The sequence below is a fragment of the Pteronotus mesoamericanus genome, unplaced genomic scaffold, assembly GCF_021234165.1.
Source record: "Pteronotus mesoamericanus isolate MK-2021 breed Mesoamerican mustached bat unplaced genomic scaffold, CSHL_Meso_final contig_25, whole genome shotgun sequence".
In the NCBI taxonomy this organism is placed as follows: Eukaryota; Metazoa; Chordata; class Mammalia; order Chiroptera; family Mormoopidae; genus Pteronotus; species Pteronotus mesoamericanus.
Genome location: NW_026555105.1, coordinates 37,131,597 through 37,147,977, shown reverse-complemented (window position 1 = coordinate 37,147,977; position 16,381 = coordinate 37,131,597). Strand labels below are relative to the sequence as shown.

At 40.0% G+C, this 16,381-nt stretch overlaps 1 protein-coding gene across 5 annotated transcripts in view; it reads left to right on the top strand.

Moving 5' to 3' along the window:
• DZANK1 (double zinc ribbon and ankyrin repeat domains 1) overlaps nucleotides 1–16,381 on the top strand; it is a 101,451-nt gene that overhangs the window by 75,669 nt on the left and 9,401 nt on the right. For all 5 annotated transcript variants that reach the window (XM_054573520.1, XM_054573519.1, XM_054573518.1 and 2 more), the window contains exons 13-18: nucleotides 6,247–6,350; nucleotides 9,229–9,303; nucleotides 11,155–11,251; nucleotides 11,703–11,803; nucleotides 14,600–14,680; nucleotides 15,203–15,330. In XM_054573520.1, coding sequence (XP_054429495.1) covers nucleotides 6,247–6,350; nucleotides 9,229–9,303; nucleotides 11,155–11,251; nucleotides 11,703–11,803; nucleotides 14,600–14,680; nucleotides 15,203–15,330 — 586 coding nt within the window. The remainder of the gene's footprint in view (nucleotides 1–6,246; nucleotides 6,351–9,228; nucleotides 9,304–11,154; nucleotides 11,252–11,702; nucleotides 11,804–14,599; nucleotides 14,681–15,202; nucleotides 15,331–16,381) is intronic.

Here is a 16,381-nt window from a genome sequence, read left to right as displayed (position 1 = left end):
TGGCTTCTTTCACTTATTATAATGTTTTCGAGGTTCATCCACATTTTAGCATGTTTTAGGTCTTCATTCTTTTTTATAGACAAATAATAGTCTATTAAAAGGATTTGTAACTTGTAGATCTGTTCTTCAGTTGATGGACACTTGAGTTTTGTTCACCTTTTGGTTATTATAAAAAATACTGCTGTGAACATTTATGTATAAGCTCTCTGTGGACATATGTTTTCATTTCTCTTGGGCATATACATAGGAGTACAATTGCTGGGTCAAATGGTAACATTATATTTAACATTTTGAGGAACTTGAAGATGTTTTCCAAAGTGGCTGCACTATTCTACATTCTGACCAGCACTGTATGAGAGTTGTGATTTCTTCATATCTTTGCCAACACTTATTATCTTTTCATTTTTGCTATCCTAGTAGGTGTGAAGTGATATCTCATTATGTTAATAATTTATGTTAATAAATTTTAATTAGTATTTCCCTGATGACTAATGATATTGAGTGTCTTCTTATATACTTGTTTGCCATTTGTATATTTCCTCTGGAGAAGTGTCTGTTCAGATCCTTTGTCCTTTTTGAAAATTTGGTTGTTTGTCTTTTGTCACTGAGATGTAATAGTTCTTTATATATTCTGGACACTAGACTCTTAGCAGATGTATAATTTGCAAGTATTTCTACCATTCTATAGGTTGGCTTTTAACTTTGGATGGTGTCCTATGAAACACAAATTTTTTAAATTTTAAGTCAAATTTTTATCTATTTTTCTCTTGTTGCTTGTTTTTGGTGTCATATCTAAGCATCCATGGCCAAATATCAGTCACAAATATTTACTTCTATCTTTTCTTCTAAGATTTTTATAGTTTTAGTTCTTACACATAGGTCTTGGGTCCAATTTGAGTTAATTTTTGTATATGGTATACAAATACATTATTTTGTATGCAGCTATTCCATTGTCCCAGTGCCATTTGTTGAAGAGATGATTATTTGCCTTTGAATGATCTTGGTACTCATAAAAAAAATCAGCTGACCATAGATACATGGGTTTATTTCTGGACTTTCAATTTTATTGCACCAATATAAATGTCTATCCTTAGGACAGAGCCATGCTGTTTTGATTACTGTTGTTTTGTAGTAGGTCTTGAAATCGAGAAATGTGAGTCCTCCAACTTTATTCCTCTTTTTCAAGATTGATTTGGCTATTCTGGGTCCTTGAGTTTCCATATTAATTTTAGGATCAGCTTGCCAGTTTCTACAAAGAAGCCAGCTGGAATTCTGAAAGGGATTGGTCTGAATCTGTAGATCAGTTTTCAGAGTATTGCCATCTTAACAATACAGTTGACTCCAGTAATATCAGTGCACTAGGCCCATGGTAGAACCTCCATTCATGACTATTGCCTGGGCATTATTCATGAAAAAAAGGGAGCTTCCATTCTCAACCACACTTCCTCAGAACTTAGTCTCAGCAGCAGGTAGTTGGGGGCAAGGTGAGAAATACTGAAGTCATCTGCCTCCTGTGAAGATATCATAGCTGTCCAGATGGGAGCTGGCAGTAAAGGGAGCCCTGTAATTTTGGCTGCACACATCTGGAGTGATTTCCATCTTGACTAGCTGAAATGAGTGGGGAGGAGTCGCTCATGGTTGAAATATCACAGACTCTCACTATTTTAAGTTTTAATACATTTTCTTCGTTAATTGTTTATTTGCTGTATGTCCGTAGAGCCATTTCCAGAGACTTTAAATGGTTATTTGTTTTATAATTCCACTGGTAACTGGGTCCACGGAGCTCTTCAGGCTACTATGCTGCTAGCAGATCATTTCCAGCTCTTCTCCTGCCCTCTGTATTTTCCAACTGGGAGTCAGAACTTGGTCCACAAGGTGCTTTGAGATCATCTGGAAATGTGTATTATCAGTCCTGTGGTAGACTGTCTGCAGAGATGGCCAGAATGATTTCTCCTCTCCCTACATGTATAGCACATGCCACTTCTTTCACAAGAAGAGGTTTTTTTATCTTTTTTGGGGGCAATCCGGACTGATCTTTTGACTTGCTTTACCAATCGAAAGTGGTAGAAAAGAAAGCATGACAGCTTTGGGCCTAGGTCTTAAAAGGACTGGAAGCTTTTTCTTATACCATAGGAAGAGAGCATTATGTATAGAAGACCAGGGTAGATTACTGAATGAAAACAGGTGACATGTGGAGGAAAATAGTGATGACCAAGGTAAGAATCAACAAAAAGACACCAGACATTTGAGCATGTGCAGGCAGCAATTATGAGAAGATGGCCCCCAGCACTTTGTGCTATCTTAGTAGATGCCTCAGCCCTATGGATGAGGTAATCTTCGATCCCCCAACCCCAGTTTAAATGGCTACGCTGACAACATGTGGAACAAAGATGAGCCATACCTGCTGAACACTGACCACATTCTTGACCCATATGAGTATGAGCAATAAAGTGGTCGATATTTTAAACCACTAAGTTCTAGGGTATTTTGCTTGGCAGCAATAGACTATAGAAACACGTCCTCAGTTTCCTATTGCAGAAGGCAGTTTCCTACAATCACCTTTTTCAGTCTGAGCTGGAAGAGAGCACACCTAACCTCCCCCCTCAAAAGAGGACTCACAATATTGCAATGGCCCTTTCCAAAGGACTCCTTCCCCCAACCAATGCTTTTCAGAGTCCTATCTTGAGGCATTTTTGAGAGCTGAGATTTGATCTGGGAATCGTACATCTATTGTATTGTGGATTCTCAGTCACAACATTGAGTTTAACATACTCCTGCATTCACATTTATTTATTTGCACATTCTCTGTGTCTACTGGAATGTAAGCTACTCAAGGGCAAGAACTTTGTTCACTCCTACATTCCCAGCCCTAGAATAGTGCATGGCACATAGAAGGTGCTTAATAAATATTTGAGGAATGGATGTGTACTTTGTGCCAAACACTGCGTTAGGCCAAGGATTATCTCTAGTGTTATCTCAGTTATTCATAGTGAACTGTTATGTTGTACCACATCAGATCCCCTCAGCCTGCCTGATTTCAGTGCAGCTGTGGTGGTCATGCATCACTGAGGGCATCACTCATATTTAGATGTGCCACAACAGCTATTTATTTTGCTGCCTCAGACTTTCTTGAGAGTAGCAGAAGACTTCCTGTCTTTGGACAGGTGCACTTGAAAACTGCTGGTTTATTCACACTACTCCATCACTCGTGCTTCCCAGAGTCACTTTTGTAAGAAACCACTTTTCCTAAGTCTTTGTTTCAGGCTTTGCTGCCAGATGAACCCAAACTAAGACATTTAGATTTTCTTATTTCATGTCACAATAGCATACAAGGTAAGAAGCATTAGTCTCATTTGATAGGTAAGAAAAGTAAGGTTTAATGAGACTTAAGTGCCTGGCTTAAGTTCACTAAGCTAATAAATAGTAAATTTAGGATGTAAATGCAGGCTGTTCTGAAGTCCAAATGATGTGCTCTTTCCACAAAACCACATTGGGTTACCTTGCAAAAGTCACTAATTTCCCTCAACTTTAGTGTCTTCATTGTAAAACAATGAGGCAGGATTTGATGCACAATTACAGACTCAAGTGTCAACAGAGCAGAACCAGGAAGTAAAGGCAGGCCACTGGCCTGTGGGGACTGTGGTTAGCTGGAGGCTTGTGCCTTGTCCAAAGAGGGCTGCTGCCCTTTTGTCCCAGGCAGCCAAGCCTGTGCAGGAAGGCAGGCCCGGTGCTGCTTCATCTCCCACCTGCACATAAGAAACAAGAAAGCTAGACTCATGTGAAATCTCCCAGGATTTAAATGGTGGCAATTAATTCAAATGTTTTAAACCTGGGCACACTGGACTGGGGCACAAGGGAACTTCTAGGAGTGATGGAAATATTCTACATATTGATGGAGATGTATACACTTGCAAAACTCAAATTGTAGTTTAAATGTGTGCATTTTATGCTAATATTAGCTAAATTATTAATATATTTAGCTAATATCAATATGGCTAATTTAAAAATAATTTAATTTGTTTTTTAATTTTTTATTGTTTATTCTGTTACAGTTCTTTCTCTTTCACCCCTCCCAACATGCCCCCTCTACTTCCATAGTCAATCCTCACACGATTATCTATGTCCATGGGTCCTTCTTATATGTGCTTTAATCCCCTCACTTTCTTTCAATCAGTCCCCACCTTTCCCCTTCCTCTTACAGCTGTCAGTCTTTTCCATGATTCTATGCCTCTAGCTCTATTCTGTTACCTAGTTTATTCTGTTCATTAGATTCCACTTATAAGTGAGATCATATGGCATTTGTCTTAAACCAACTGGCTTATTTTACTTAGCATAATAGTCTCTAGTTCTGTCCATGCTGTTGCAAAAGGTAGGAATTCATTCTTTTTTTCTGCTGTGTAGTTTTCTGTTGGATAAATGTACCACAGTGTTTTAATCCACTCATCTATCATGGGCACTTAGGCTGCTTCCAAATCTTGGCTATTATAAATAGTGCTGCTATGAACATGAGGATGCATAAATCTCTTTTGAATTGGTATATCAGGATTCTTAAGGTATATTCCCAGCACTGGAATTGCTGGGTCAAAGTCAGTTCCATTCTGAATTTTCTGAGGAAGTTCCATACTGTTTTCCATAGTGGCTGCACCAGTCTGCATTCCTACCAACAGTGTACTAGGGTTCCCTTTCTCTGCATCCTGGCCAGCACTTGTTTTTTGTTGATCTATTGGTGATGGCCATTATGACATGTGTGCGTTTACATCTCATTGTGGTTTTAATTTGCATTTCTCTGATGGCTAGTGATGTTGAGCATTTTTTCATATGCCTATGGGCCATCTGTATGTCTTCCTTGGAGAAGTGTCCATTCAGGCCCTTTGCCCATTTTTTAATTGGATTGTTTGCCTTCCCAGAGTTGAGTCATATGAGTTCATTATATAGTTTAGAGATTAAACCTTTGTCCAATGTATCACTGGCAAATATGTTCTCCCATATAGTGGGTTCCCTTTTCATTTTGATGATGGTTTCTTTAGCCATGCAGAAGCCTTTTAATTTGATGTAGTTCCATTTGTTTATTTTTTCCCTCATTTCCCTTTCCCTAAGACAGGGGTCCCCAACACATGGACCGTGACTGCTACTGGTCTGCAGCCTGTTAGGAACCAGGCCACACAGCAAGAGATAAGTGGCAAGCCAGGAAGCAAAGCTTCACTTGCGTTGCAGCCTGAGCTCCTGCCTCCTGTCTCCACCTGCTTTCCACCAATCCATGGAAAAATTGTCTTCCACAAAACCGGTCCCTGGTGCCAAAAAGGTTGGGGGCCACTGACTAGGAGATATAGCAGCAAAAATATTGCTACGTGATATGTCTGAAATTTTACTGCCTTTTTTCCACTAGGATTTTTATGGTATCACTACTTATATTTAAGTCTTTTATCCATTTTGAGTTTCTTCTGGTGTATGGTGTAAGTTGGTCTAGTTCATTTTTTTTTGCATGTGCCAGTCCAGTTCTCCCAAAACCATTTTTTGAAAAGACTGTCTGTACTCCATTGTACGCTCATGCCCCCTTTGTCAAATATTAATTGACCATAAAGACATGGGTTTATTTCTGGGCTCTCTATTTGGTTCCATTGATCTATGTGTCTGTTCTTATGCCAGTGCCAGAGTGTTTTGATTATAGTGGTCTTGTAGTAAAGTTTGATATCAAGTACTGTAATACCTCTAAATTTGTTCTTCTTTCTCAAGATTGCTGAGGCTACTCAGGATCTTTTTTGGGGTTCCAGATAAATTTTTGGAGTATTTGTTCTAGATCTATGAGATATGCCATTGGTATTTTAATAGGAATTACATTGAATCTATAGATTGCTTTGGGCAGTATGGCTATTTTAATGATGATAATTCTTCCAATTCATGAACACAGTATATGCTTCCATTTATGTGTATCTTCCTCAATTTCTTTAATCAGTGTTCTTAATTTAAAAAGAATTTTAAAAGAATAAAAGAAAAAGACCCCATGCACAGCAATCAAAATATGTTATTTTGAGATTCTAGAATATTCTATAATTAATTATTGTAAAAAGAAGCTGGCCCCCTAAATGGAACTTATTCTAGTACATACCTGAGGTCCAAGTAAGTAAAAACCATCATAAAGTTTGGCAAAGAAAAGGAACCTTTCTGAGGATGCATGATCCACATCAGCATTTTCTTTCTTAGCCTCAGAATAATTTTCCACATAGACAGGTTTCTCTTTTTCTTCAGGATACTGGAGAAAACAGTTGGATCACATCTCTGCTCACCTCAGGTCTTATACTCAGAACAACCCTGAATTCCGGGCCTTGATTGCCGAACCCAGGATGGGAAAGGTGGGTAGACTTTGAATGGAACTTCCACTTCACAGTGTCTCATGGGATTAGGCTCAAGTTACCCTCCATCAGCTTCACTTGAAATTGCACTTTTTTTGGCTTCTTTCCTTTTCCTGCCCTGATTCCCTTACTTCCTTACTGTCTTCCCTTGCAGGTGTTGCCTTAATAAGTCACTTGCACATGAGTCTTGCCTTAGGGTCTGCTACTGGGCACCTGACCCAAAACACTAAATTGTGAACATCTCATGCTTTTAGATACCACACTCTGTGGAAATCATGATGGTCAGAGGTAAATGACCCAGAGTAGTTTAAGCCAGCCATATTGTATATTTAAATCCTACACTATATTAACAATAGTAATTATAAGATTTAACCATTTAGCAATGCACTCAATATCTGTATTATGTTTATCATCTCTAGTCCTCAAAACAAACCTGCAAGGTAGAGGTATTACCATTGTGGTAGCTTTTAAAACATGACCATATATTCTTTGACAGTCTTCCCTTCAAAGGATGGAGTCTATATCCCCTCATTTTGAATCTGAGTGGGCTTGTGACTGTTGGACAATAGTATGTTGGAAATGATGCTATGGGACTCCCAAGGTGTGGTCTTGTAGACCATGTGGCTTCCTCTGGCTTGGCATGCTCACCTCCAAAACTCCTTGGAGCCCAGCCATCCTGCTGTGAGAAGCCCAAGTCACCCTGAGTAGCCACATGTAGGTGCCTCTGTATGCAGCCCTAAATGAATTCAGTCCTCAAGTCATTCCAGCTCAGGAGCCAGGCAGATGAGTGATAAGGCTCTAGGTAATTCCAGTTCCCAAACATGAAATTACCTCTAGCCATTTGAGTCTCCAGGTGAGACCTCAGAGAAGCCATCACTACTGGGCCCTGTTGGAATTCATGAACATGATAAAAATGGGGGTTGTTTAATGCAACTAAGTTTGAGAATTTTTACACTGCAGTAAATGATCAGAACAAATCTTACCTGACACCCAGGAAAACTAGCTCAGAGAGGTTTAGTGACTTCCCTAGGACTGCACTGCTAGGTCTCTGGGGATTTGGAATTTGAAGCAGGTCTGTCAGACCCCAAACACCATACTCTTTTTTTGCCTTTATAGACACCGTGTAAGAAGACCTGTTTTCTGCCATGAGACTAGAAAGAACTTTTAAAAATCAGCCTTTCTGCTCCTCTGCCACTAAATAGGCCAACATTGAAACTATTGGATTGGCCAAAAAGTTCATTTGGCTTCTTCCATAGGATGGCTCTAGTAGCAGTTAGTTGTATTTAACTTCACTTGAAATAATTTTGTTAGATTGTATTGTGATAGCTGTCATATCCGTGTGCATTTAAAAAACTTATCAAATTGGTGAATTTTTGTGTAGCCATTTTAATATTGAAGATGGAAGAAAATAAGGAACATTTTTGGCATCTTATGCTTTATTATTTCAAGAAAGGTAAAAATGCGACTGAAATGCAAAGATTTGTGCAGTGTATGGAGAAGGTGCTGTGACTGATGAAGTGTGTCAAAAATAGTTGTGAAGCTTTGTGCTGGAGATTTCTCGTTGGACGATGCTCCATGGTCAGGTAGACCAGTTGAAGTTGATAATAATCAAATTGAGACATTGATTGAGAACAATCAATGTTATACCATGCAAGAGATAGCCAACATACTCAAAATATCCAAATCAAGTGTTGAAAATCATTTGTACCAGCTTAGTTTATGTTAATCACTTCAATGTTTGGGTTTTACCTAAGTTAAGGGAAAAAAACCTTTTTGACCATATTTCTGCCTGTGATTTTCTACTTAAACATAACAAAAACATTCAGTTTTTAAAACAAATTTTGACATGAAAATGGCAATGAAAAGTGGATACTTTACAATAATGTGGAACAGAAGAAATCATGGGGCAAGCGAGATGAACCACCACCAACCACACCAAAGGCCAGTCTTCATCCAAAGAAGGGATGTTGTATATACGGTGGGATTGGAAGGGAGTCCTGTATTAATGAGCTCCTTCTGGAAAACCAAATGATTAATTCCAACAAGTACTGCTCCAAAGTAGATCAGCTGAAAGCAGAACTCAACAAAGAGACTCCAGAATTAGTCAACAAACTTTTTGGCCAACCCAACATTTCATTGTCAAGTATTGCTTAATTTCCTTCGATAACCTACTTTGATGGTTTATTAATTTTTTAGGCTAATCCAGGGGTCTGGAGACTATGGTCTGTGGGCAATTCTAGCCTGCTATCCAGTTTTATAGGTAAAGTTTTATTGGATCACATTCATTTATTGGATACTCATTCACTTATTTTCCGCAGCTGCTTTTTTGTTACAATGGCAATGTTGCATATTCATGACAGAGACTCTATGGCCCACAAAACCTAAAACATTTATGATGTGATCCTTAAAGCCTTTGCTGATCCCTGGTTTAATCTAAATCCCTCCAACTACTTACAGAGAAACTGCCCAACTGTGATACCTTGATTGCCAATGCCTGGCCCCCAGGACACCTTTTCCAAGGTGATGACATCCAGCCATATGTTTTGATTAAACTTAAGTATGTCTCTTGTAGATAGTATAAATTTGGATCTTACTTTATTATCCATTCTGTTGGTTCTGCTCCTAGATTGGAGTATTTATTTAAGTCATTTAAAATTAATGATATTATAAATATGGCTAGATTTTTATCTGCCATTTTACTATTCATGTTCTATTTTATCTAGTTTTTGTTCCTCTGTTTCTCTTTTTTGTATTCTTTTGTGTTAATTAAACATTTGATTAAATTTATAGTTAAATAGCTCAGAATGTCTTTGTTGTTGCTTAGGACACTGAGTTCCATACCCACAGTTGTGAATCCTCTCTAATACTTTTTTAAAAGCTTATCTCTGCTACTGTCCATGAAGATGGCTATGAAGTTAGCATTAGGCTGAATTATATTCAAGTCTCAAACAAGGTGAGTGAAACCTTCAGGAGTTATTCATTGAAGAATTGATGAACTAGTAAATTGTGGCTTATGAATTATTGAAATGTTTCTGTGTAACCCATAGAAAGGAAAATTTTCAAATATTATGAAACTTGACTGTAAGCCAACAATTTCATACAATTTGATAAATAATTGAGCTAAGCCTGAGAAAAGACAGTTTTCAGGCACATAATGATATAGTAAAAACAGGAATTATCAGCCACTTAATTGTCCTATAATTCCCTGGCTTATTTATATTCACTGACATCTGGTGGCAGGTCTGTGATACAACTGATTTGGGAAAAGACTTGACAAATGTTTGCCATTTTTGTCCTATTTGCCTCTAAAAAAGAAACCAAAGGCTGTGGCCATGTCTCCCTTGATCTACCCCCTTATATGGTGATGGGGGTATTGCCGCAGAGCCTGTAAGAGTGTAACAAATATTGATTAATTTTGGCAGCTTTAGAGTCACTGGACAAGAAATCAAAATATACAAAAGGATTAATCAATAGAATGAGAAGATGGGTAAAGAAGGCAAGGAAAATCAGAGGAGCTACCATTTATTAGGTCCTGACCATGTGCCCAGCAGGGTGCTAACAGTGTCTTTAAAATTAAGATGGACTCATGGGCCCTGCCTACCTCAAAGGGAGGCAAGGCCGGCGTATCCAAGGGGATTATGCCCATGAAAGTGCTTTGAAACCAAGTAAAGCACTAAATGCCATGTTTTCAGTTGTGGGCTAGAGTAGAGCTTGGGTCAGAAAGCTTGGATCAGAGCTTGGGTTCGAGCTTGGGTCACTTGAGAAGGGAGGTGAGGAGCATGGTACAAGGCAGGGGAATGGCCTGAATGTGCAAGTGGTCGCAAATAATGTCTAGATTTAGCCTGATCAACGAGGAGCTCTGGTTTGTGAATGACACCACACAGTTGTTTCCAAGTGAGGCAGGGAGGGCAGAGGCATAGCCTCTAGGGCAAAAAGCAGCACCCAACTTCTGAGGATAGTTAGCCAGAGAAGAGGGTCAGCTATGAGCTGTTAGCAGCCAACACAGCAGCTGGGATGGGTATGCTGACCAGTTAAGGAGAACTGGGTGGGCACCAACTCCCAGGTTCACTGTGCTCTTTTTTTTCTTAGCCTGTGTGTTCTAGTGTTGAGGAAGTTAGCAGAGGGTTCCCGATGGTAGAAGCTGGCAGCCATGTGAGGATAGGGCAGGGTGCCATGCTGTGAAATCAGTCCAGGAGGAGACAGAATGTCAGGTCTGGACTATGTATCATGTGTCCTCATCTTGTAAACATTCATTTCAGCTCATTTTACTTTCACAACATCCCTTTGAGGTGGGGTGTAATATTTCCACTTTAGAGGTGAGGGAACCGAGGTTCAGAGAAGTCAAGCAACTTATTTTTAACTAAGGTCCCTAATCTAGTAAGTGACAGAACCAGGATTTAAACTCTGCAGCCTGAGCCTCCCTGTAATGCCACCCTAATTCCAAGACACAGATGGGTTTTAAGCAGGAGCAGGACATAGTTAGTTACAAATTGTATTAAGGTGACTGGGGCAGCCACATGGAAGGTGGGCTGGCGGGAACCTGTTAGGAAGCTGTTTTAATGTTCCAGGTGTGAGAAGAGGGGACTGAGGCTGTAATGACTGAGAGGAAGGAACAGACTGAGGAGCTGTTTAAGAGGCAAAACGAACAGAACATCCTGGTGGGCGCAGGACCTGTAGGAAGGGTGTCCAGGTTTCAGTCTTGACTGTGGGGACAGTTGTCATTAATAGAAGGAGGAGCAGGTTGGCAGGGAAGTTGAACACAGCAGCCTCATCATTCATGGTGCTGAATTTTCTTATTGGCCAGAACCTTTACCTCAGTAAGGAGGTGAATTTCAGCGACCACTTTCTGAGCAATGTCACCGAGGGTGGTAATAGGCTATTCGACAGCAGGTCCAACTTGGGTGAGTTGTGCCTTTCCATTGATTTTAAAGCCATTGACCAGAAGCATAGTGACTTGGCAAGGATGGCAGCATTGCTTAAAATTTGCTGGCCCTACCATATATCTTACTTTCACTTTCCAGCCATTTTATTCCTCTGGCTTCCCTGAAGGCAAGGATGAGACTTTTGAAGTCTTTCACAGGCTTGGGCAGATAAATTGGGGATGGGGTGCTCTATGGGGCCTAAAAACTATAGTCGCTTCTATTCCCCCGCCCCTTTCCACCCATTCTCTGGTCCTGGACTGAGAGAAGTGGCTATAGGAGTCCTTCCTGTCAAGTTTAATCAAATAGAAATTTCTACAAAACCCATTTTATCATTTTCACCCCTTGAGGAGCATGGCAGTAGTCTCTAGCTCTACCTGTGGGGAGAGGATGGGAGGGCATTATTTTGATCCTCATCTCTTTGTCATTCCAGTGAGTGACTGCAACCAGAGCACCTCAGATACCACTGAAAAAATTCAGAGGACAAAGACTTTTAAGACTAAAACATTTCAAGGAAAGAAGGAGCAGCTTACAGTATGTATATCCCTTTATCCTTACAGCTGTCTTCTTTGGTCGGTCTATTTAATGTTTTATTTTGAGAATTTTTTTAAATGGAAGAATACATTTTCCTTTTTTAATGACAGCATATTTTTATTTTTGGAATCCTTTAAAATATCTCAAGATGAATTAGAATTACTTAAAAATTCTCACCAGTGTCCCAAATCACCTCTCATTCCTTTGGAATCAGTTCTGTGTGCCCATCTTTCTCTTTCTTATATTTGGTTTGTCTCAAATGTGGTTATCATTGGTTGTCAGGTCACAGTAACAAATAAAGGGCTAGTTTGATTATCACAAACACCTTGCATTCTGGGAGCCCAGAATGGCTATGTGGTACTGGGGTCTCTGTGTGGGTAGATGGGTATGCTTGGGGCAGACCTCCCTGGAGAATGTATGGGCAAGGGCAGGAGAAAGCCTTGGGTCCTATAAGTTGCCAGTGTAAGAAGGCCTTGCCTCTGGTGGTGAGAGTGGTGATGTGAAGTGCTCTGGTATGGGCTGTCTTCCAAATCCTTCCCTGTATCTATCATAGAGGTTGGGGTTCTGTCCTTCTTGGGCCCCAGTACTCCCAGTAGAAGCCTTTGTTAGGCAAATTATGAACCTCTGGAAAATAGTTATCAAGGTTAAAGCAGAGAGCGAAAGCTTCCTTTCCTTGCATGGGAGAGGAGAGGACACCAGCCACCTCAGCTATTCAAAATAAAGTCCTCTAATGATACACTCATGAATTCAGCCTGCACCCAGCTTCTACCCTCCTTGTTGAGTAACTTTGATCATCTGCAAGTCTCTCTGGAGTACAACATATACCTCTGGTGTCTTCACCTGGGTTTTTTCTTTGCTTTGATTTTTCTGTCAGTTAGACTCCATCTACTTTCTTTTTCTTTTAATTGAGTTTAGAGAGAGAGAGAAGAGAGGGGAGGAGAGAGAGGGAGAGAGACAAACATCATTTTGTTGTCTCATTTATTTATACATTCATTGGTTGGTTCTTGTATGTGCCCTGACTAGGGGTCAAACCCACAACCTTGTCATCTTGGTATGATGTTCCAACTGAGCTACCTGGCCAGGGCAGATTCCATCTACTTTAAATTTCTGGGATCCCTCACAATTTCTGATCCACTGATGGTATCCTTTTGGAGTTTCTCACAGTTATTAGAGTTTGTTTTTCAAAAAATTAGACCATGAATAATTTCAGCAGGAGCTTTGCAGAAAGAGGCAGTGGGTGTCCTTGCTTCTCTCCCACCTTTGCTTATAGCCAGTCCTCTGGCTGCAATAGAAAGAACAGATGTATTAGCAAGAAGCCCAGAGCTTGGGCCTCCCAGCCAGTGATGGAGATGGAAACAGTGTCAATTACTGCTTCCAGCTTCAGTTAAGCCAGGCCCTCAGGGCTTCCTCAGGCGCACACATATCCGCCACCAAGCTTTCATTGTGATTTCTCTAGAGGCAGGGACACCTCCTCCTGTCATAAACACTAATAAACTTGGGAAGAAGACATGAGAATTATCTTAAACTTAATGCTTATGATTATTTGTACTCTCTACCTTCTCCCAGTTTGAAATATTATCAGTAAGTATAGAGTTCTATAAAGTTAACAATTTTACCATTTTGGACACTCTACCCACTTATTCTCTATGTGACTTGAATTGCCCACTGTTATGTGTCTTTATTTTCTCATTCAAATTTAGGGGATAAGTAACAGAAACTATATCATCTGTTCACTCATTCAGTGATTATTTTTGAGACATATGTACCAGGTACAGTTCTAGGTATTGAACATATAACAAAACAAAAGACATAAAGGTCTCAGACCTCATGAAGTTGACATTCTAGTGCATTCTGGTTCATTTCTTTCATAAGGAGTAGAATTCAGTATAAACAACTGCCCTCACCCCACAAGATGGGGGGTTTAACTGATTAGAGCCCTTTGTTCCAAGCTACTCACTGGGAGGACACAGGGTGGACCTTGCATCTTCTTCTGAAAGCCTCAGAGGCCTTAGCCAGTGTCTTCATCCTCATGACTTTCCAAGGAGCTAGGGAGGGGTGGTATCACTTCCACTTTATAAAATGATGGTTCTGAGACTACCCCAGAGTCACCCCAGGGTCATATCCAGTGGAGGAAACATGCTAGAAGTAATGTCTTCTGCTTTCTAGATTGTATAGACTTACAGGAACCAGCATTTGAAATCCTTTGTATATAAAGAAAGATTATATAAAGATAAATTTCATTGCATTTTGAAAATATAAAAGATAATAAAAACTTTCAGATTTCTGATGATAGATTGATGATAGATGAGCTTTTTCCCGCCAAGCAAGAGGTCGACCTTATTGGTTCATTCATACCTCATCCGAACTGTGATAAGTAGGCTGACTTTGAATAGTTTATATAGCATGCAAAGTAAATTTTAAGATTCACCTGGTTGCTTTTCCTAGAAATATTCATAATAAAAAATAGTGGGGGGTTTCCGGGTTTTGGTGCGATTTCTTATTGAATCCCTGCCCTTAATAATATAAAATAATGTGAGTGCGATGTTCTTCATCAAGGCAAGGTTTCAAAGACCAGCAAGATTTACATTAGATATGTTTATTTGTGCTGCTGGCTGTTGAAGACCGCCCCCCCACCCCCACACGCACACAATCATTCTCATGTTCATCTGTCCCTGGGGCTCAGAACTTAACCTTGGAGAGGAAGCATTTACTTACCGGGTTGAGCCTGGACAAATGGGACTTGACAGTAAACATATTTTCCAGTGGTATAAATGACCACATTATGTAATCCTGCAGCCTGAAAACAGACTCCTGCTGAAGGAAGTCGGACCAACAGGGGACGGAAGAGTCTCTGTAATTGAGCAGTTGCTTGATGAAGTAAGTGCAACCAAAGAGCATGTCTCTCTGGGAGTTTCAGCTTGTGTTTCATCTCTGTCTCTTTCAGCTGAAAGTTTTATTCAATGTTGTGATCATCACTGTGCCATTTACTTAAAAAATATTTGGGAATGGACTAAAGAAAATCCAAAGCTTTATATGAATTGTTACTGGTTGCTAGTTTTTATGGCAAAGAAAATAGGCAGAAAAGCACACATGAGCCCAAGTACGGTACATGAAGGAGGACAGAATCCCTGTCCTGCGAGACCCCATGTGACCTCCATATTTCCTAAAGAAGCAAGGCTGTCTGAGTGCCTACTCCTCCTGATTTGGAAACAGAAGCTTCACCACCCAAGTGACGTGGTAGCTCTGTTGTATGTTGGGTTTCAGGGTTTCTTATTCTCTTCTCTTTCGATTTAAAGTGGTTTAGTTCCATCAAGGATGTCTGTTAGTAAATAAGATGGCAATTAGATGCTGCTGAGTGCAGGGTTTTGTGACAGGTTTTCCCTTTTCCATATGCTGCAGGGAGCAGATCCCAACTGCAGTGATAATGAAGGCCGACCTGTTATTACTGTGGCTGTGATCAATGAGCACCATGAAACAATCCCAGTTCTTGTGCAGAGAGGAGCAGACATCGACCAGCAGTGGGGACCGTAAGTCAAACAATGAAAGGAGAGCTCTGGTGCCATGTCACAGCCAGCCAATATCTCACAGGTTCTGCTGCAGCAGGATCAGCCCACATGCATGCCCTGTTCAATTTGATTCACTTAAGAACCATTCACCCCATTGTGGACTTAGTAAGTGACTCAACTGCTCATATATTCTAAATCTGGGTAAAACAAAATTTTAAAAATGGACTGTTGGATTGTCTAAGTGATAGTAGCTTTTATAAATGATGATACATTTTGCTAATTCATGAATTTATACTATCATGGGGCTGGCAGGTTCTTAGCGCTTGGGGTGTTATGCAATGTTTTTGTCATAATCTGAATTGTTAAGACCTGTAAGAGAAGAGAGCCCTATAGAAATATACCCATGAAGTTAATGCAGAAAAAGAAAAGATGTAAAGTTGTCTGTGGATGTTAACATCATGAGGAGGAGACTGGTCCATCTGAGTCTACCATGTAACCTCCTGGTGCGTTGGTTTCCCCAGCTGTGAAGCAGCACAGAGAGATACCAAGTCATGTGGGATGGCTTTGTTACATACTGTCCTGCCTCTTGACCTCTCCCAGCCTTGTAATTCTATTTTTCTCCTGCAAATAGAAGGAAACATGGGGTGGAAAGTTTCTTGAGTATATGTCCTTCCTGTTAACTGTCTATATCCTGCTGACCAAGCTATTGGACCAGAAGTCTTGAGGGATATCACATGTGTCTAACACTACTGCCTCCCGAATTATTACTAAGATAGGGTCAAAGCCCAGGTCAGTGAGTCATACTGCTGAGTATCTCAAGCCAGCATAGGGGACAAAAGTTCAATAGTTTTGTGTCTATTTTCCTCTGTTTCAAAATTTCCTCTAGCACTTTTACTAAAAATTAACTGGTGTGCAATGATTACATTTTCTTCTTGTGGATTCAAGATATTGCCCCATAGGCCACTCAAAGTAGAATTTTCTTACCAGAAATGCCAAATGGATCCTCTTTACACACTATGAATTTTTCAAAATCATGTCACATTTCGTTTTTTTCATAAACTATGAATAACAT